This window comes from Simochromis diagramma, unplaced genomic scaffold (assembly GCF_900408965.1).
Source record: "Simochromis diagramma unplaced genomic scaffold, fSimDia1.1 OVJJ01000050.1, whole genome shotgun sequence".
NCBI classification, from domain to species: Eukaryota; Metazoa; Chordata; class Actinopteri; order Cichliformes; family Cichlidae; genus Simochromis; species Simochromis diagramma.
The window spans coordinates 355,074-377,640 of NW_024387188.1; the positions used below are offsets into that span (position 1 = coordinate 355,074).

The 22,567-nt window shown below is 37.5% G+C and overlaps 1 protein-coding gene across 2 annotated transcripts in view; it reads left to right on the top strand.

The window, feature by feature from the left end:
* gabra3 (gamma-aminobutyric acid type A receptor subunit alpha3) overlaps positions 1-22,567 on the top strand; it is a 118,670-nt gene that overhangs the window by 89,672 nt on the left and 6,431 nt on the right. Inside the window, exons 6-10 of one of the 2 annotated variants that reach the window (XM_040049826.1) lie at positions 5,569-5,651; positions 6,446-6,589; positions 8,736-8,888; positions 14,541-14,746; positions 22,469-22,507. In XM_040049826.1, the coding sequence (XP_039905760.1) occupies positions 5,569-5,651; positions 6,446-6,589; positions 8,736-8,888; positions 14,541-14,746; positions 22,469-22,507 (625 nt within the window). The remainder of the gene's footprint in view (positions 1-5,568; positions 5,652-6,445; positions 6,590-8,735; positions 8,889-14,540; positions 14,747-22,468; positions 22,508-22,567) is intronic. The other variant, XM_040049827.1, reaches the window with a different exon arrangement.

Below are 22,567 nucleotides of genomic sequence, written 5' to 3' on the forward strand. Positions count from 1 at the left end.
AATGTTTGTCATATTTTTTTCAGTTAGAACATGAACATTTGATAGAAAGAAAATTGGAAACTATAGTCCCAGATTCCAAAGAAAAGTTAGAAGATTATGAGAGAACCTAGTTTAGCTTTTACAAGATAATGTGTGTATATCAGCAAATTCAATAGCTAGAGACATTTTATTTAAAAGCATGAATGCAAACAACGTGGTGGCACTAGGGTGAAAATTAACATCTTAGGAATAAAATTGTGCTTTTTACCTGTCTGTGAGTCAGATAGCTGACTTGCAGCCAGTCTGGCCCATATATGTATCACACGCAGACAGCCGAGTGAATAATACTCACTTGATCAAAGGAGTGTCATTGTGTGTGTGTCATGCGTAAAGTACACTGTAAATAGCATCAGCAAGACAGTCATAGTCACTGAATACCATTATGTACTGAATAACAGCAAAAATAATTCTGTGATTGCTTTGGCTGGAAACACTGAACCTGTCGATCAGCATTCACCAGCTTTGCACTAGGCCGTGAAAAGGCTGCAGAAATGTTTTTATGATGCTCGTGCACAAGGTCAGTATAGATTTTTAGGGGTGAAAATGAAATGGTGAAAAAATCATTTTGTGCTCCCACATGAGTAGATCTGATGCTGTGGCAGTTCTGCCAAGGCCAACAAAGATCCCTGAGCTCTGATGTAGTATTACAAGGACTAACATGTTTAAATAAGCAGGGAAATGTATTGTAAGATGATGAAAAAGTTGCATGATTAAGTATGATAATCCTTGGCATCCTTGATAATCCTTAGAGGCCCAAAAGCATTTTTGGAACCAGCTTAGTTGTATTATGGAGCTAAAATAAACACCAGCAAATAAAACTCATTTATAGGAATTCTGTATTTCCCATTGCAATGCTTTGGGGGGGGGGTGTATGGCATACTTTAATATTATTAACACTATTATACATTAGAGACCTTAATATTATTACATTATATAATATTAGCATTAAAACCATAGTTCCGCAGTGTGCTTTTTGTCCTCCCATCATCCCCAAATGGTTGCAGCACATGGCTACCCCTCCTTCCTGTTAAAAGGGAGTTTTTCCTTCCCACTGTCGCCAAGGGCATGTTCAAATGTGGTTATTTGATCGTTGGGGTTTTCTCTATATTATTAAAGGGTCTTAACTTAAGAATGTAAAGCACCCTGAGGCGACTGCTGTTGTGATTTGGTGCTATATAAATAAAATGGAAATGAACTGAATAGTTCAAGTAAAAATAGTGTTATTACATAAATCCAAATGTTGTGAACCATCTTTACTGCCTGAATAAAGAAAATAAACACAAATTTACAACTGCATCCCCCTCTATCATTGCAGAGTTGAGCCAAAAAAGTAAAAACACTAAGATCTGGAATTCTAATGTGTGAGCAGTCGGCGAGAGAGATTAACTGTTTTGCACCGCTAAAATGCATGTAGGTGAAAATCTGCGCGCTCAATGTACAGCATCAATAATGTCATGTCTTATATAAAATTCTGTCAAATATATTGATATCTTGCCAAGCCCTAATGAAAAACTGCAAAGTATTCTTTAGACCATCCCTACTTTTACTGACTCTATCATAAAACTCATATCATAAACTTAATATGGAATGTATTTTTGAAAGCACTGGCAAAGAACTTTCTCAATTTTAGGGCTACCTTTCATCTATCTTAAGCTTTGGGTGATTAGTTGAAGGGGATCTGCATGAAAATATTGCTGTGTTATTAGAGGTACTGGAAAACACTCCCAAGGAGAGACTGATACCTTAAATTTCCACATACTGCACAGGTATTAGGCTTTAGAATATAAATCTGTCTCACGGGAAGTTTAGTGCACAGTGCGTCACCATAGCGCCCCGCTTTGATTGACATTCCTCACTAAACAACTGCTTAAATCCATTTAATCAGCACGTCTACAGGATCTGAACTGACAAATGCTATGAAGGCCTCGGCTCTGCAGGATTGCGTCATTATTTCTGAATTTAGAGAGCTGGTATTGTCTGCCAGCGCTGCTGCGGTTATTTTTTTGTGAAAGCATTTGTCACTCATTTACAGTTCACCTCATTTTAACTCAACCTCCTTGCTTCTTCTTCGGCATTTCTCTGTCCCTCACTAATATTAATTTGTGAGAAGACTCAGGTGTACTTTTTAAAGAGAGAGAGGTTTATGCAGGTTTATATTTGTCATTAAAAGCTGTTTCAAGAATTTATTGTATGCGAATGTATCATTTACTAAGTGGACTTAACAGCTTAGAGACCACCAAAAACAAATACAACTGTACAGCCGTACTTGGGGATTTACAATGCCAGAAAGCCCTTTCAACACGGCCAAAGCTGAGAAGTAATGCTTCACTTAACACGCTGCTATGTGACTATAAAAGCAACACAATACAAAAGCAATGCTGCTAAGACACAAGTTTTTGTCTTGTCTTTAAACATTTGGTATATTTAGCATATAAAAAACTAAATAAATAGATTGTTTTATATGATCTATAGCTTGCTAGTAGCATGACTCCTGTGTCTCCCCCCCTTTTCCAGAGTGAAATACATTTTTACTTTAACGAAAGAATTGTATTTAACTAAAGAAAGACTTCAGTGATGGCAGTGGGTGTGATCCACATGAACAAATAAAGACAGGCATCAAACAAATAGAAAAACTGGTATCTGTGAAGGCAAGTGTTGTGTTATTGTACACAGTGAATACACTGCAAAGCAGCTAAGCAGTATGAGGATTAAAAGTCTGAAGACATGGTTCTCTGCTGGAAGAGGGTGGACTGATCACTCTACCTTGAAGCAGCAGGTTGATCAGTGGATCAGTGCAGCTATAGAGGTCTGTTGTGGTGAAAACAGCCACAAGGCATAGCTGTTGATTTTCTGGGCAGCAACTGTTCAGACCCTCCCTTATGGCCACAACCAGTCAGTAGCGAGCAAAACAAAAGGACCGACACAATGAGCTTTCCCTGAAGGATGTCTGGGTTCACTCTAAGAAGGGAGTTCAGGAGGGAGAAGATTCCGATGAGGTTCTGGGACACACTTGGGAAATTTTTACTCCCTGGTGGTTTGGAAGCTTTCTGATATCCGAAACACACATATGCACACATACACAAGAAGTGGAGGAGGTAGTGGGGTTCTGCTTAGACTGCTGCCCCCACAGTCCTGGATTAGAAAATAGTTGGGTGGTACCCATCATGTCTCACATTGTTCAAAAGAGCACAGTGGTAGCAGTCGCCTCATTAATTCTTTGCTTTGTCTTCCTTTATTATTGTTCTAGTCTGGCTGTTCTTGCATATGCCTGCAAATGTTTCAAGCCCTTCAAGAAATTAAGAATTTCTGTGGGGGCAGATCAAAGCGATGCTTTCCAAATGAAGCTTTCTACTCAAATTATACTAATATTTCAGTAACATGTTTTAACAGCTATTCAGTCGATTGTCATTCACTTTGAACATCAATATTTACTTTGTAATAACGATCACTTAACTTGCACCAGTCATCAGATCCAATTTCAAATTGCCCAGTGCTTTGGTTTATGAACACTGCTGCCATTCCTGTCACCCGTCATCAGCAGTACTTTAATAAACTAATACTACTGGAAGGAGTAATACCGTTAAATTAAATTTGAGTAATCAGTCACTGTCAATCAGTTAAGTGTTTTTGTTTGATTTGATAAATCTCGGGTTATGAAACAGAGCATAAGTGATGGGTGAAATAATACTTTTTTATAATATATATACATTTTATTTTTTTAGTCCGGTTGCACGTATAAGTGTGGCCAATTCTTTCTGTATATATTTAATTATCATATGATTTTAAATATATACATATATTTTAATATATATATGCTAAAACTAAAATTAGGCATGAGAGGTTTAATAAGGCTTTGAAAGTATAATAAGCTAGGTCTATTTAAATACATTAAAGTGGAATATATTATTTTAGAGAAAATGCCAGAACAAATTGTAAGGCAAGAGGAAGGGTTAAGAGAAGAAAGGCAGAAATGTCGGTTCAGACAAGAATTCCATTCAGCGGCTTGAAGGCAGCAAAGAAACATTAAGCAAAATACATTTAACTTAATTTTTAGATGCAATCACACTGTAATGTTAGACAACCCTACCAAGAAACTACTAGTACTAATTTTATTTTTGCAATTTTATTATTTTCGTTAATTTTTTTCTCTCTATCATATATTGGAACATGTGGTGCATTTCACCTGATTACAATCCTGAGTCTGAAATGTAAACACCTCTAGAATATAAAAAATACCATTTACTAGGTTACTAAGGGTGGCTAAGGAGAAGTGGCTGACAGAAAAAGGAACCTTTTTTTAGAGGTTTCAATGTGTGTTCATTGGTGTTTTATGGTTCTGTAAACGTTGCCAAAGTTTATCAGACTTCACCTCCCCAAAAAACACCAGCATGTCTGCATTGTCATTGTGAGTACCATAAATTGCTGACACATGCTGTGTAAGGTACCTCTATGCCCAAGCGCTTCTTTGCAAGGCTGATGATATAGTTGTAAGCTCTGTATGAAGACAGCTTGCCTTTTTGTCTTTAATCAAAACCATTCTGTCTTCTTGTAGCCTTTGTTTCTGTCAGAGTATAAGTACAGCGCGTGAATGTTGGTTTTAAGTGCCGTGTGATGCAAAAGATTCTCACATTTATGTTGTAAAGCATTAGCTTGTGTAGATAGTGAGCCACTTATCAGTAATGAGGCAGCAACAGAGAGCACAGAAGCGAGTTAGAGGCAAAAAACAGGCTTGGCATTGTTGTAAATACAACACAATGAGCTAATTGGAAACAGAAAGTTTGTCTGTGGAGGCAGCCCGCGATGTTACAAATTTTAAGGCTGTGGCTACAAATAAACTTGTGGGACTTTCTGCAACATTAAACAGTGAGACCAAAAGAATCTACCCAGTAAAAACCCAGTTTTCAATGGATGTACAGGGTAAATATGGTATAATTGAGTTTAAATAACCCAGTTTGGGGAGTTTATTTGTGAGTTAGTGCACCAAAGGATGGCATTTAATGAGTTGCTGTGTTGTTTGAACTCGGCAAATGTAGCCCCGATGTTGATTAAACATGTATGAGTGAGATAACGTGCACAATTTCTCTGTTTACTTGCAGAGTGCCTTTTGTGGCCTGGCCATTTGACCAACTGAAACAAATTTGGGTGCTCTCTGGAGATTTAGTCCATGTCTGCCTTCTAATTACCACTGACAGGGTGGTGATGCAAAGGAGGAGAGAGAGAGAGGATATAATCTGTTCTCCTTCAGTTTTTATTCACACGTACACAAATCCCTGGTTTTGAAATAAACTCAGAGATTAAAGCATTATTTGGTCTACATTTGGATTTGTGGGAAAGCCAATTTTGATGCACGATAAAGCAATTTGCATAAGACCTTCCCAACATGTCTCACATATCTCTATGAAAATGCTCCAAATTATGTTTCTGCAGAAATATTTGACATCATTATGCATCATCATTTGTTTATAATGACCTGTTCAACCATCCTGCAGACTGAACAGTGATGCATTTTCTTTCCCTCTGCCCCCACAGGTTGACCATTCATGCCGAGTGCCCCATGCACCTGGAGGATTTCCCGATGGATGCACACGCCTGTCCTCTGAAGTTTGGAAGTTGTAAGTCAGTCCAGATGGTCAAAACAAAGTGTTTTATATAAGATCAGACATCTGAAACAGTGGGGATGGTTCTCTGCAGGTGTTAGGAACCTTTTCCTGAACTATAAAAAAAGAAGAAAAACAAAACAAAGGCTAAAACTACACTGCAGTATGATGTTTGGTAATATAACAAAAGCAGTTAAGAGAAAATTTTTATTAATAAAGATCTTCTCCCTCTTTGGGCTGCACCCTTTAGGCATCGCCACAGCGACAGTTAATGTGCTTAAATTACTTTCAGTATGCTCATAGTGCGGGGCATGTAACCATCCATACACAAGCATAGGCTATTTACTGTTTCAGACACAGCATTAGATATAGTTTGATGTGTTAGCAGCAATGCTTATATCTCTCAACATAAAATGATGCTGATAGGTAGAGCATTCATTTTGGATACATTTAGTTAAAAAAGTGGCACTGGAGGAAAAGTCAGTGATCCCCTGACGCGTGAGGATTAAATCTCAGGGTGGTGAACACAGTAAAAGGAATTTTTTTTGTGAAACCTGATATCGTTATCGGCCGCAGGTTTATCAGCCCGATCAATACTGGATGGATGCTGCGTATTATCATGAATGACTTACTGGAATTTAGGAAAAATGTCTTTTAGATCCTGAAGTCAGCAGTTAACTTTTTGCCAAAGCAAATGCTGATAATCCTACAATGTGCAGAGGTAGGAGAAAAATAGAAAATATTGCACCCATATTTTGAGCTCTCACCTATGCTGTCTGTTTTCTGGGGGCTGTCTTCTGTTTGCTCAGATGCTTACACAAATAATGAGGTGATCTACCTGTGGACCCAGGGTGACGAGAGGTCTGTCGCTGTGGCAGAGGACGGCTCCAGGCTGAACCAATATGACTTACTGGGACATGTTATTGGCAAAGAAACCATCAGTTCCAGCACAGGTATGCCATTCTGGGTACAGACAGCAGCATACAATACACTGTAAGGTAAATCAGAGTTTGTCTGGAAACAGCAAAAAGTTGATTTTGAGTACTCAAAAGTGATCGAATTCTCACTTTTGAAAGATAAACTGCATATAATCTATGCCACTGAGATATAGTGGCTCTTGTGTAATTTGTCTTCCAAAATAATAAACAGTCTGCAGTTTCTCAACAGTTTCTGTCGTTTTAAATTCATCTTGCATTGTTTGGCTCCATCGAGAAAATGATGACTGAAACTATTCAGCATATTTACCAAGATAATATGAAGACGTTTGCCAGAGGTGAAAGGTTTTTTTGGTTTTTTTCACTTTCCTTTGGGGTTCAGCCAAGAGTCAACTATAATAACCATCGTCTAGCCCTTTCTTTTGATTGCATATTCATTTGATCTTAAAATCTTATCTTCAAAACTGTTGCAGAATCCTTTTTATCTGTCACACAAAAATCAATTTTTTTGTTATTTCCCCATTGGAGGGCTTAAAGCTTATGTTAGCAATTTAATATAAAGGGATGAAATAGCACGGTGAGGGCAGGGTACTCACATATGCTGAAAATATTTACAGCAGCAGCATCTCACTGGTAATAGATCATTTGAGTTCAAACACCTTCAAGAATGTGCTGCATTTTTATTATACTTATCAGTCACTATCATGTACCGCTAACATCAATCAGCAGCTTTAGTTAATGGTGTAATAGGACTAGATAAAGTACCAAAGAGCTTGTAATGGTAAAGCTAAAAATAAAAAGTTGCTTTAGTGGGGCATTTGGAAATCACAAGAGTAAAACAGCTTACCAGCGAGCCACGCTGCTCTCAGTTTTGAGAGATTTAACCTTTGCATTCAAGCTGTTTGCTTGTGAAACTTTCAAGAGGTGAGCCACAGAGTTGCTGATATCTGTCAGACTTCAGTTGTCTTTGGAGACTAAAGCACCAAGAATCCACTTTGTTAGATGGCACTCCTGTTTTCCAAGAAATAAAAGTGTGTGTGTGTGTGTATGTGTGTGTCTCCTTTAAATAACTGCACCTGTTTAACTCTACAGAGGATGCGTTCCTTGAGAGTATCTTTATTGTTTGTGCTGTTTGGTGGGTTGAATGTAAGTCAGGAGAATTGCAGCGATGGAAGAAGACCAACAGAAGTCTGACAAGTACCAAAGATTCATGATAGAGTCAGTGCGATTTCTTTCATAAACCGCTTCAGCTTATGGCGGTTGGAAAAGCTCATTTCCTTAGACTTTAAACCTAATGGACTATAGTGATCTAGGGGGATGGGAGGATTTGAGCCCGTTCAGCTCTGGTTTGATTCTCTTCAGAAAAAAACAAAACCAAAAAAACACCTCAGGGATGGGAATCTGTTTTTCGTCCTATCTTCGTAACACAGATTGCAAACATGGCACTGAGAGCTGGCAGTTGGAGAAGATGTGAGTTTATCCATTTGCTAGTATAATTGACATATTTATATGAACAGCAAAAAACATCCCAAGGAACATGTAAATGTGCACTTAAAAGAATGTGACACTTTGTATATGTCTTATTAATGACATCAATGTGATGTCATCTGCCAGTCTGTTTGTTTACAGTCTTTATTATTTAGTTATTATTATACTTTTTTGTCTCTTACGGTTAAAAACTCTTGCTGGAAGTAAAAGATGGACATAGCTTCTCATCTGAGCCAATGCGAGTTACTTAAACTTACATTCTTACTATCAGCCAGCAGGTGGCGACTCCTGTTGTTCCAAAATCAAATCATATTGTATAGAAACCTTTGAGAATGCAGTCCTTCAGCTCATTAGGACCTAGCATTCTCAGCTTGAGGCATTAAGGCCAAACTAGCCAATGGGTGTTGACACAGTGGCTATGTCCATTTTTTATATACAGTCTGTAGCTTAAGGTTTGGAAGTGTGCATCAACATCTTTGGAATATTTCAAGCATCTAAGCATTTTCTGTCTCAATACTGCTCACGTCTTGTCACATGCACGTTAATGTTCAAACATTAATGCATCAATTTTCAAATATTTTTCCTTGTGTTGCTCTGAGCGAGGAACAAGTATATTAATAATCATGACCCTGTTTGTGTCTCTCCATCTTTTTCTGTTTGTCTCTTTTCCCCTCAGGCGAATATGTAGTGATGACAACATATTTCCATTTGAAAAGGAAAATTGGCTATTTTGTGATTCAAACCTACCTTCCGTGCATCATGACTGTCATACTGTCTCAGGTCTCCTTCTGGCTAAACAGAGAATCCGTTCCGGCGCGCACAGTATTCGGTGAGTGCTATCTTGTGTTTTAAATCCAGCTCAAATAAATGCATTAAATGATTCATTGAAGAAGCTAGTTAATCAGAGGGCTATTAAATGATGAGGTAACAGAAATGCACTGTCTAAGGACTTGACAAACAAGTAAACGGTTTGAAAAGGTTTGAGCATGAAAAGTTCTCTTTTTTTAGCTTTAGTTAGCTTAGTACATTCAGGTGCACAGGAGCACTGAAAATAATTTATTTTATCAGTTCTGACTTTATTCTGCTGCAGACACTAACATCCTCACTACTTATTCTTAGGAAACTGTTCACTGTTAATACAGAGAACATAAAACAAGATTTAAAGCATTTACATGTCACATTTTTCCTTTATTGCTCATAACAATTCCTCTTTAATATAGAGACATTTCCCAGTTGCCATCGCGACAATTGACTGTGTTTTCTCCCTTTAAGCCATGAATAATAATAGATTCAATTTGTCCATCCAACTCGATTCATGCTAAGAACATTGCGTCAGATGTGATCAACTCAAAGGTACTCAAATAAGGAATGTAATTTTCCTTCTCCTGCAGTTGTTGTTGTTATTGCGCTGCATAATCAATATGAGTAGTCTTATGTAATTCTAAACACGGTTAGCATTTTTGCATTTAGACAGGTACATGCAGAAGCATACGTTGCGCAAAAGATTTTAAAAATGTATGCAAGGCAAAGCGTTGCTGAGAAGATAAACACTGTTCCAGCTCCCTTTGTGCAGTCTGAATAACCACATCTCCTTCACTTCTGCACAAATACACCCACTATTATATTTTTCTTACACAGTCGTCTAAGAATCACTTCAGCCCCATAAGAGGTTGAATTTTTAGGGGACAATTTCCTTCACATTATGATAGTAATTTTAATCAGTGCCGTTTTCTCAGTGGACAGTTTCAAGCTGTGTTGGTTTTAGTTTTCTCGTCATCATGCTTACAGTCCCTTGGTTTATGAGAGCATGTGGCTGTCATTACCTGCGTAATCTAATTTATCTTTTTTGTTTTTGCATCCTCAGTCACCTTCCAAGTTATATTTCTAGTTAAGACTCGATACCTTTTGATTTATACCTGCATTTTATATAAGAGCATTATTCACTGTTACCGCAAGCACCGGATGTCCTCGTCTCTGACACCAGTTAATTGCTGTTGTAATAAGGACTGCTTTTTGTACAGATGAATATTCTAATTTTATGTAAATGGTGGAACAAAGTCAAGATTAGAAATGCATTACCTGCAAATCAATCAGCCCATGAATAGCCATGTATCACTCTTTTGTTGCAGCCTTTTTAAGCCTCCTTTGTATCCGTCTTTTATCAGATGAGAAAGGTTGGAACAGATAAAGCGATGCGCTTCGATGGGCGAACATTGTCCGAGCCGCCTTTCATTTCCATTCGCCCTGACTGTAAAGGCCAGGTTGTGAAATGATCTGCGAAATTTAGAAAGTTTTAAGACATCGTTTTTGCCTTAATTAATTTTAGCAGATGTAGATCTGCTGCTCATTTTTCAAAAGTGGTGTCATTTAGCGATTTACCTTTGCACGCAATCCTGCAGCTTAGACAGGTTGTGCTTTATGTATGCAGGTCCATAGCATGTCTCTTTGTTTGTGTATAAGCTAAAGGAAACTTTCAATATTTTCATTCGTTGTACTGTAGATAAGTCTAGTAAGAAAATACATTCATCAGACTGGTTTGAACAGAAGAACATAGCCTGAAAAATCCTCCGTAGTGGGTCATTACAGAGATTCTACATTCTCATTGTTTGAACTTGCAAGACTGACCCAGTGTACTTTGAATGTTTATGCACCACTGAGTTATGTCATCTGTATGAGGCTAGACTTTTTGATTTCATAAAGTAGATTATGTAAAGCTCTGCAATGCAGGGAACTACACCATCATTTTTAGTTTATAACTTACACCTAATACCAAACCCAGGAAAGTGAATCTATATTCACTTGTGTGTTACTTCTACTTTGCTCCAATAATTAGACAATGTGCAGTTTTGGGTTTTTTTTACTGTATTTTGAAGCTGTATATTCTTTGATACGAATTAGACGCTTTCACAATGTATTACTAGAAGTAACACACAAGAAACACACAAGAAACATGGAGGATATTAAACAGTATAATCAAAAAGGGCTCAAAAAATAAGAATTATCCAGATTATTTTAAAAATGATGAAGATATTGTGCTTGATAAAACTAAAGACATTGCAAATGAATTTAATGATTTTTTTGTAAATGTTGGCTTTAATTTAGCAAAAGAAATTCCAGAGTCAAGAAATAATAACGACCTAAATAAACATATTACCGTACTCAGAATGTGTCCTCCATGTTTATTGGTGCTGTAACTCATAGAGAAATAATTAACATTGTGAAGACATTTAAAAATAAAAAGTCCACTGACTGTTTTGGTATTGACATGATATTAGTTAAAAGTATTATAGAATATATAGTGCAACCTTCCGCATACATTTGTAATCTGTCCTTTCAAACTGGTGTGTTTCCCTCACAAATGAAAATAGCAAAAGTTATTCCAATCCATAAAAACGGAGAGAGATGTCAGTTTACCAATTATAGGCCAATATCACTACTCCCACAGTTCTCAAAAATTTTAGAAAAGTTATTTGTTAATAGACTTGATAAATATATTGAGAAGCATAATCTCCTAAGTGATAACCAATATGGCTTTAGAGTGAAAAGGTCCACTTCGATGGCAGTGATGGAACTTGTTGAAGGGATATCTAATGCTATAGATAATAAGGAATATACTGTTGGTGTTTTTATAGACTTAAAAAAGGCGTTTGATACAATTGATCATTCTATATTAATGAATAAACTAGAGAGATATGGCATAAGAGGGATAGCATACAAGTGGATGAAAAGTTACCTGGATGAAAGATATCAATATGTCGAATTCAATAATGTAAAATCTAAGCAGTTGAAGGTAACTTGTGGTGTTCCTCAGGGCTCTGTGCTGGGCCCTAAATTATTTATATTATATATAAATGACATATGTAGCATTTCCAAACTGTTAAAATGTGTATTGTTTGCTGATGATACCACTCTGTACTGCTCAGGTAAAAACCTAGAACAGCTTCTGACTACAGCGGAAAAGGAGTTAAATATATTAAAAAAAACTGGTTTGATGTAAATAAGTTATCATTAAATATAAAGAAAACAAAATTGATTATTTTTGGCACTAGACAAATGAAAAATGTATCTAAAATAAGGGTTAATGGAATTGAAATTGAAAGAGTGTACGAAAATAGATTTCTTGGAGTGATAATTGATGATAAGCTGAGTTGGAAGTCTCATATAAACCATGTGAAAACAAAAATGTCAAAAACCATTGCTATTCTCTATAAAACAAAGCATGTCCTGAACAAAAAATCATTATACACACTTTATTGTACTCTGTTGCTTCCATATATGACTTACTGTCTGGAGATATGGGGTAATGCATATAAAACGAACACTCTTCCTATTTTCAAGTTACAAAAAAGAGCTATAAGAATTATAAATCAATCAAACTATATAGAACCAACTAACATTTTGTTTATTAATCTGGGTACAGGGTACAGTACTCTGTACTGTACCCTGGTTCTTCCATATCTTACATATTGTGTGGAAGTGTGGGGAAATACATATAAAAATACAACTAATCCATTAGTCACAGTACAGAAACGAGCACTGCGTATTATTCACAAGGCTGGTTATCTAGATCATACTCACAAATTCTTTCTTCAGGCAAAGTTACTTAAATTCCAGGATCTGGTTAATTACAATACATCCATAATTTTTACTAAACTTTTACCGGCAAATTTACAAACTAGATTTGAAATTCGAGAAAAGGTTTATAATGTGAGAGGCTTTGGAGAATTCAAATTACCCAGAACTCGAACAACCCGTAAAGGTTTTTGTGTGTCTGTATGTGGTGTGAAAATCTGGAACAGTCTGAGTTTACAATTGAAACAATGCAAAAATATTCATAGATTTAAATTTCTCTACAAACAGTTGGTCTGGTCACAGTATACTCAATGATGGTTTTTAGTGCGCTCTGTAATGTCTGTTCTCTTACCATTGCTGGTATGGATTCCAAAAAAAAAAAAAAAAAAGTGTGCGTATATATGTACATGTGTGTGTAGATATACCGTATATGTATGTATATGTATGTGTGTTTGTTACTTGTAGTTATTACTGCCTGTTACCTGTGGTAATGCAATTTATAATTTATATATTCTGTATTCAGTTATGAAGGCTCTAATTGTTGTTTGCGAGCTGCCGTTTAGATGCTTGTATGTGCCCGGGGCTGTTGATGGGTCTGTATGCAATGATGGGCATAGCTGCGGGAAGTTTATTGTTTTTTTTTGTTGATGAGTGAGTATAGGGGTGGGATTTAATAAGTTTTCTTCGTCCCACTCCTTTTTCAGGCAATTTTTGTTTTTTGTTTTGTGCATTTTATGTTCAATATAGGTATTTGTTGTGCCTGAAAATGAACAAAATAAATGAAATGAAAAAAAAAAATGAATACCCTGAAATTTTATGATTTAGTTGAATATAAAATGGCACAGATAATGTATAAAGCACAAAATAACTTGCTTTGCCCCGGTACTCAGAAGCTGTTCAAAGTCAGAGAGAGTCAATATGACTTAAGGGGAACAGATTTCTTTAAAAAAAACAAGATGAGGACAAATATAAAGCAGAGATGTGTTTCTATTAGAGGAGCTAACCTGTGGAATAGTTATGACAGTGATTTAAAAAGGTGTAGTTCATTTTCCTTGTTTAAAAATATGTTTAAAAATAGAGTATTAGAAAAATATATAAATCAAGAATGAAAAGAGCAAAAAAAACAAACAAACAAACAAACAAAAAAAAAACCTCTTGATTCTTTTGCTTTGATGTAGTTACTTATCTAAGGTGGAAAGTTTTTTTTTTCTTGTTTGTTTGTTTGTTTGTTTGTTTGTTTGGTTGGTTGGTTTTTGCTTTGTTTTATTATTTGCTTCGAGCCCTGTGTACAGGAGCTGCATGCAAGATATTTTGTGAAAAGGGTTGGCGTAATAAGCAAATGCTTCAGCCAATACCTTTTGATTAGCCTTGTCTCATGCTTTCTTGCTTTGTGGTAGATCTTTGTTCTGTTTTCACTGAGATATTTGAATGCTAATCAATAAAAATCAAAATCAAATCAAATATTAGGTTTAAAGAGACAGTACACATTAACATTTCTTTTTCTAGCCATAGTCCAGACTATTGTTATGTTGCAGTGCAGCTTTCTTTTCTCTTAAATCTCTAAAGAGATGTTGGTCAGTATAAAGTGAGAGTTTAGTGCCAGGATAGCAAAACCCAAACAAACCATGACTGAGTTGTAAGTAACTTTCTTTTAAAGGGACAGTTCACTGCCACATTGTTATTTATCCAATTTTTGAAGAGAATTTCCCAGTGACTGAAGACATTGGTAGAAAATTTCCTTCTCTTGAATGCACAGGAACTACATGGCACTTGCTTACGCTTAATATATAGCACCTTGAGGCGACTGTTGTTGTGATTGGCGCTATATAAATAAAATTGAATTGAATTACCGCAAATGTTTAATTTCAGAAATAATGAAATATCTGCTGATCTTTTATTCTCTCCTCAGGTGTCACCACTGTCCTAACCATGACTACCTTGAGCATCAGTGCTAGAAACTCCCTTCCTAAAGTGGCCTATGCCACCGCCATGGACTGGTTCATGGCTGTGTGCTATGCCTTTGTCTTCTCTGCCTTGATTGAGTTTGCCACAGTCAACTACTTCACCAAGCGCAGCTGGGCATGGGATGGGAAAAAAGAGGGCATGGAAATAAGGGTGAGTGATTCTCATTTGCAACAGTTTCATGTAATCAAAAAAAAAAAAGATGGATGTGTGACGCCTGCTCTTTCGATTCATCGCAGCGCACCAACATTAACTATCACCAATATGTAAGGACAAAAACAGAATGAAAGGCAGCTAGTTCAGGGGAAAGGCTCACGCAACTTTTCTTTGCTTAATAAATTCAAAATTAATCCAAAAAAAAGAAGTTGCTAAAAATGTCACTTGATTCTGGAGGAGTGATGAGGGGAAATTGCAGTTTGGAAACACATAGAAAGTATCCTTAATGCAGCATGGAGTACTTTGTAAAGCCTGTAAAGAGACCTTTTATTTATTCATTGCCAAATGGAACAGAGACAGTGGGGCGGAACAGTGAGAGCAAAAACAGAGGTAAACTCCCAGAGACGCTGGCCCTGATTTATGATGGCAGCATATGTTCAACTCTCATCCTAAAGTCAATGCAGCCTTATTCTCCTCAGAAAAGATGGTGCATTTACATCTATATAGTATATTGTTTAAAATGAATCACGTGATGTTGAAGATAAATCACATCTTGTACATTATTAATAGCCAAACAAAAAAAATAAAATAAAAAGATCTCCGTGCCTGAGCCTATTTAATGGTTTATATTGAGGGAACAACCAGATATGTATCCAAAGAAGTTGTTGTTCAAAAAGAAAAAAAAACACCTAAATCAAGCCACATGTTTCTCATGACAGCTTCAGCCTTTAAATGCAATATGATCTGTATGATTACCTTACTGGAAAGATCATTCTGTCTGTAATCATGACAGCTTGAAAAGTTTTCAATGAATTCTGATCAAACTTTTTTGTAGTGTAGAGCACGAGCCATTAAAAAGTGTCTTAGATCCACCACGGTCTTCATGGTCACCCTCGTGATTTATTGGTCGAAGAGTGACAAAAAGCCTTATAACTTAAAACGTATGGCAAGGGTTGTGTTTGCTGTCAACATATAGAAAGATTTAAAATATCATGTCACATTTGACCTCTGACCTCTTCTTTAACTCAATGATTTGAAGGTCAAAGTGATAATAACTGATTGATAATAATTGAAATAATAATAATGGTGATAAAATAAGGCCAGACCTTCATAAAATGTCCTTTATGTGCTTAAAATTCCACAGCCTTTGTTTGTATTGGAAGATTTAGGAAATGCTGCCAGTATATGGAGGTTCTAAATATTAACACTATAGTTTGCATCTAAATGTCATGTCACATTTGACCTCTGACCTCACTTTTACATCTGCCTTTTTTTTAAGTTATTTGTCGTATGTTTAAAGCATTATCAAAATCTGCTCAGTTATTTAAAAATATATACAGTAGTATAATATTATATAATAATATAATAATTATATCCAATTATTTACAAATCCATACCTATTATCTATTACCTACTCCCACATAAAATACTCTGCTGTTCCCTTAAAAGTTAATCCTGCCCAGGGTGAGCCTCTCTGGTGGACTTTTCATGTGTTTGTGAATGATAGCATTAAATCAAAAACAATTGTAGGCACACAGACGTAGTGAAATGAAAGAAACTAAGTCAGATTAAAAACTTACATTAAATATCAAAATAGTCTTCTTTTCTTTTAACATCAATCTCACCAGGCACTAAATACCAGTTTAAAATCAGGCTGTGTTCATTTACTGTTATGATATAAGATTCTCATGTTATTTAGCTCTTTTACAAAAGCCTTAGATAGACATATGTAAAAATGCTCCTAGAAAGTCAAAAGCAAAAGACTTTAGCATGTACTGAACATCACCTTTATTTCTCTTAACATACATAGTGAGTCACTGACATTGGAACCATGGAGAGATTCTTGGAGGAGCATTTTGCATGTCAGCCAGTTAGAACTATAGACTGCATATAAAACACTGACGTAGCTTCCAGGTCTGAAAAGTGAAACCAAAGTGCTAAAGTGGCTCAGGTTTGGATTCTTTCTTGTGGCCAGCAGGAGGCAACTTCTCTGGATGCAAGAAGAAGTCTCTCTTTGGGGAAATGACCCTACTGCTCACTTAAACTTTGACTTCACTAAACACTTTTCTGCAGTCCCCAGCCAAGTCTTACTGAATGAGCATGATATTCTTTTTACAGCTTTCTGTCCTCATTAGACTCAAAAAGGAGCAAAAGGCTGGGTATGCTTTGGGGTGATCAGTCAGACTTTTCCTGTTTTTGTCAAAAAAACAAAAAAACAAAACAGGGTCTTGGTGGCTACACCCATCTTTTATATACAGTCTATGATCAGAGTGAGTTCATCTAAAAAAGGGGGGGCTGCATGAAGAAGTAGCTTAAGCTTAATAAGGAATAGACCTGGTACATAGAACTGAACATTAGAACAATAAAAACAAAGCACACCAGCATAAAAAGACTAATATAAGTTAGTAATTGTGCAGCTAAAATGAGTTTACCTGATATATGTATAACACAGTCCATTTCAAACTGAGAAAAGGAGTATTAACTGTGGCTTATAAGCAAAGCTATATTAAAAGGACAGCCTTCTGGGGTGCTTGGAAAAACATATAAGAATCATATAAGAAACATTATGAAGCTGTGCCAGTGGTAAATAGTGGCAGTGCTATTACTGTATTGCTGTGAGCGCATAAAAACACAGCCACAGACACAACATAAAGGGAAAGTTATTTCTTCTGTGACAGACAGTGCCACGAATCTATTTTCTGCTACCATTGTACAAACTGTTTGACACAATCAGTACAGCCTTTTCCCGCTTTTTTTATAGTTTGACATTTGGTCCTCGGAGCGATTGGCAGAAATGCATATTGCTGCCACAGAACTTTTCAGTTGGTGGGGATAATTTGCTGCGTTACACTGCTGCAGAGAGGAGGTTTTTTTCTCTTTTCTTTTTCTTTTTTTTCCCGCCCCTCCTCTTTGATGGCTCGTCTTAATGGCAACAGCCTGGACTGGGTTCTCAGGGACTGTGCTGAGCATGCAGTTGTCATGATAGATAAAATAGAATGGGGTCACAGAGGGAGACGTGGCACTACCAACACACTGCCTGCTAGAACGAGCTACTGGAATCCAAAGCAATCAGGCACTGCATATATTTCCCTTTTTTTTTTTTTTTTTAGCAAATTTAGAAAAATGACTGTTAATGAGCACGAGCTACATAAGCAAAACCTCTTCTTCAGGAGAGAAGTTTTAGCTAGTAAGTCTTTTTTAAAAATCTAGCCCCACAGCCATCAGAGCTAGGGTTTCAGCCACCACTCCTACCGGAACCAAGTGATGACTTCATCACCCTTAGGCTGCTTTCTTTTTTTAGGTCTCAGATATGATCCACAGATGAGTGTGTGCGCACTAATTTACTTTACTGGTTATGGAGCATCGATGTAGTTTTCCTTTGCTTTTATTCGACCATTTTCTGTGACAGGCAATCTGCCTAATTAGCTCTCCCCTCTCCGGTTGAAGGTGAGGTTATTACAGAAATTAGCCGGTGGGGAGTTTGGTTGGAAAAGCCTGCATATTCTCGGCACCCTGTGACACATGATTGGACACTGCTATGTTGGATATCATGTGCTGTTTTATCAGCAGAGGCAGAAGCACTGGCTGTGGGTTGCTCTGCTGCGGCCAAGGGGTGATCGCAGTTTCGTGTGTGCGTGTGTGTGCGCATGTGTGTGTCTACGCACCTGCAGTACATAATAACTTCATCAACATTTTACCAGAATAATTCATTATCTCTTATTAGCACAAGCACTTGCATGTCAGTAGAATGTATTCTGGAAGTTTTGATGCACTCAGGTGGAAAGAACAAAGGTGAGTTGACATTTCTGGAGGCCAGGGGTGCACTTTTGTACTTTTTCAGTCCCAATAATGATAGAGATACTTGGGTGTTAAGCTGTGTTCCTCACTGCAAGGAGGATACTTGGAAGCATTCTTTTGTACAAGTTTTTTGATGTAGCAAGCATGAAATACCACTAAATTGCTGACCCTTTGTTGTTGGCTTTTTCCGTGCGATGCTATATTAACAAATGTAATAGGCCGCCTACACACTAGACCCTACAGGAACTGCTCTCCTAAAGAAACCCATGTCATGAAGCTCCTGGTGCACCATTTTTGTGCTGATGTTAATGCCAGAGTTAGCAGACTGTTGGTGGCTTTCACACCCTATGCACCTCAGCACATGGCAGCCCCACTCTGTAAATTTATGTTGCCCGAGTTCATCCAGTTCTCAAGATTCTCACAGCTGTTTGTGGAATAGCTTGCAACTTTTACGAACTGACTTGTTGCCATCATGGCACCCTATTACAGTGCCACACTTGAAATCAGTGAACTCTTTAGAGTGACTCATTCTTTAACAAATGTTTGTAAAGGCAGACCGCATGGCTAGGTGTTTGATTTCATAGATCTGTGGCAAACGGACAGAAAACACCTGAATTCAAATGCTAGAATCCTTTTTTTCCATATAGTGTACATTAACACATCCTTAAGTGAAATCAGAAAGGTCTATTTCATGTTTATATATAATATCATAACTAAATGACATAATTATTAAGAGAGGCCACCCATGCAACTAGCAAGTTCCTCCAAATTTTGATAGTGCAAGTGCCTCTACCTAAATACACACTTAAATGCTCACGTCAAAACGTGTCCACAGGAACACAAACAGGGACATCGTGGCTCCCTATAGACAGTCTGCACACTCACATACCCACATGCTCACATACTTGGGGCTATTTATTACGCCAACACTTCAGCTCCAGTCTTAGAGAGGGACAGACTGTCACAAGGTTTAGTTACACGCACACATGCACACACTGAGCTCCAAACAGCAGGACACAGCAAGGCACAATTACCCCCAGGACACTTAAACACACTCATCAAGAAATTCTGATGCAACAATTTTCAGAAGTTACAAAGACAAGGTCAATAGATGCATTGTATTCATGGAGTATTTTTGCCTGCAGCTATTGAAATGACTTTGAATAGTACACAGGAATCTGTGGCTGCTAGTGAATTATGTGCTCTGTTACGTAAGGTTCATAAAAACATGCATACAGCCCAGTGCTACACACTGTTCCCCCAATAATTAGACCATATAAATTATTACCTACAAGGACAATGGAACAGCAAAAAAGAACAGAAAATTTGCTACATTACTGTGCAGATAGCATCCATAGTCTAAAAGACTGAACAGTTTGGGATGGTATTATTAGAGCTTAGAGGTGTAAGTGCAGAACATTCGCTGATCTGTATGAAAATTGGTTTTAGAAGTTTGGTACACAGCCTTCATAATGTACAGCAAGTTAAATTGAGATGGCCAAACACTTTTAGTACTCACTGAAAGTTTCACTATAAACAGACATAAACTGACCTCTAATTTAGCGACCATAAAATTGCAATTTATGTTTTCTAAATACAGGCTAATAACCACTTTCATTCAGGCTTTCTTCTCCAGACTGGTGGAGAACTCTAAACATAGTATTTCTGTTGATTAAAAATGCTCTTAAAGGCAGCACCGCAGGAACATTTGAGAGTTTTCTCAAGTTAGCCATTCAAGTTAACTCAGGGGAAGGCAAACAGGCGGTTAGCAACTACAGAATCCTTTGTTAGCACCCACCTGTCATTCAAAGCGGCTACATACTTATTAATTTGAAGCTCCCTCTCCAAACATACATACCGTAGGCCTCTTATACAATTTCCGTGAAGATACTATAGTGGCCAGAATGGTAGCATCTGTTAGCATCTGTTAGCTGTTGAGGACAAAAATATAGCATCTGTTAGGTATCAACTCTAAAAATATACTGTCTGCTAGCAATCAAAGCTAAAACAATAGCGCCTGACAGGTACAGTGGCAAAAGGTATAGCGGTCATTAGCTATCGAGGCTAAAATTGAGTGTCTGTTAACTATCGAGGCCAAAACTGATTTTTGTAGCAGGCTGTGAAAACACAGGAGTCTGTGTGGACTTGCGTTTGGAGCCAGTCTCAAGTGGCCATTAGAGGAAATCAAGTTGTGGTTTGGCTTCATTTCTCAGGACTGGTGTTTGCCACTTCGGATACACATATTCATCAGCCAAGTCATTCTACTGTCGGACATGACACTCACCACTGGCAGTGACTGATGGCTATCTGCTGTGTTCCATCCATTTTGCAGTCGATCCAGTTTCACAAATTTTATGATTGAATTTCTGCTCTTTAAAGATGCGTGACGGGTAGCCATATTGAGCTATATTGTTACTACAATTGATGTATCCCTGATGCGTGATATTGTAGTAATTTGCCTTTCCTGCTGACAGAAACCTCCAATAGAGCAGCTCGTTCTGTGTTAGAATCAATATCATTGAAAGGTACCTGGTTATCTGGGAGCAAGAGTGTGACTCTTCTGTCTTTCTTTCTTTTTCTGTTCAAATTGACTTAAGATAGCAGGTGCTTCAAGCACCGGTTCACCATTCCTATGTTTAAAGCAATCAACTGCCTGCAAGTTTGTTAGCTCTCCTCAAGGTTGAAGGATCATACTCATCCTGTTGCCCTGCTCACTCAAGGAAACACACTTATGACAGTAAATATATTTCCTCCTCAATCCTGCTGCCTCCAGTACAAAGTCAAAAAAAACAAAAAACAAGCAAAACCTACTGGCAGACATTAAAAAGGACTCCCTGTGAGATTTACACGCACTCGAGACACTGAACGTAGCCACGGCACATGTCTTGTCACGTGTAAAACCATTGCTGTGCCTCCATTCGTGAGTATATGTGAACACTGAGCATAAAGACCAAACAAAATATTTGGTGATGAGCTGTGCGCTGTAAGAGATTCACCGTGAAGCACTTTGGGGTAGAGGGGACATTAGTTATGCTAATTAAAAAGATGGAGAGAAGCAAAAAGGAAGGAAAATTAAATGAAGCTAAAAAAAAAAAAGTGGAGCAAAAATTAAAACTGGGCTCAAAGCAAAAGTGAAAAGGGGGAGCTGTGAAAGTGAAAATCTGTTACAAGACACTGAATTAGTTTCTTAAAGTGGCCACAGTGGGGATGAATGGTGTGAAGGAAATTACCACAGTACAGACTCGCACACTGGATGCCACACAGGAAACTAAAACTCTGCCTGGTAATCAATCTTAGTGTCCTACTTGCTCTCCCACATCTACTGTGTGCGCTGTACTGTTCTTCGCTAGGCTGACAGGATCCTCTAGTGATGCAAGTTTAGCTATTTGAGCCAGTACCAATTTAGCAAATAAAATTCTGGCTCCCTGTGCGACTTCAATATGAAAGACAGTCTAATGATTTCCCTCTAGTAGAACTAAGACGGCAGTCTCTCCAGCCAGCTTTATCACACAGAGCCTTTGTCGTGTTTGTTGTATCGCAATCTGTTTGCCTGCAGAGGTCTGGCTGCTCTCATTGATACAGTTTGTCAGACATGTTTTCAGGCGCTGTTATTTTGCTTTTCCTTCTAATCCTGCTCTGTGCTGCTACTGCTACTGCTAGCAGTATCAGACGCCAGTCCAGCCTGGTTCTGCAATGATGCAAATCAGAACTGTTCCTATTCCCATACTCTTAATTTCATCATGATTTTCTTTTTTTCGATCTTGGTCCTTTACGTTCTGCAATCCAGATTTGTATGATGCAGATTTGATTTGACAGTATGTTCAAAAGTAGTTCCAGCTAGATACTGATGAATACAGTATGTAAGTTGGGTAATTTTAATATAATTGGTAAACTTTTTTTCTTTTCTACTTTTCTTTTCAGGAACCGTTTCAGGCTAACATGGCCAGGATTAAAGATATGGTTAGGCTTTTGTTTTGTTCTTGTGTGTGTCGTGTCTCGTGGTGTTGCTTCTATTTCCTC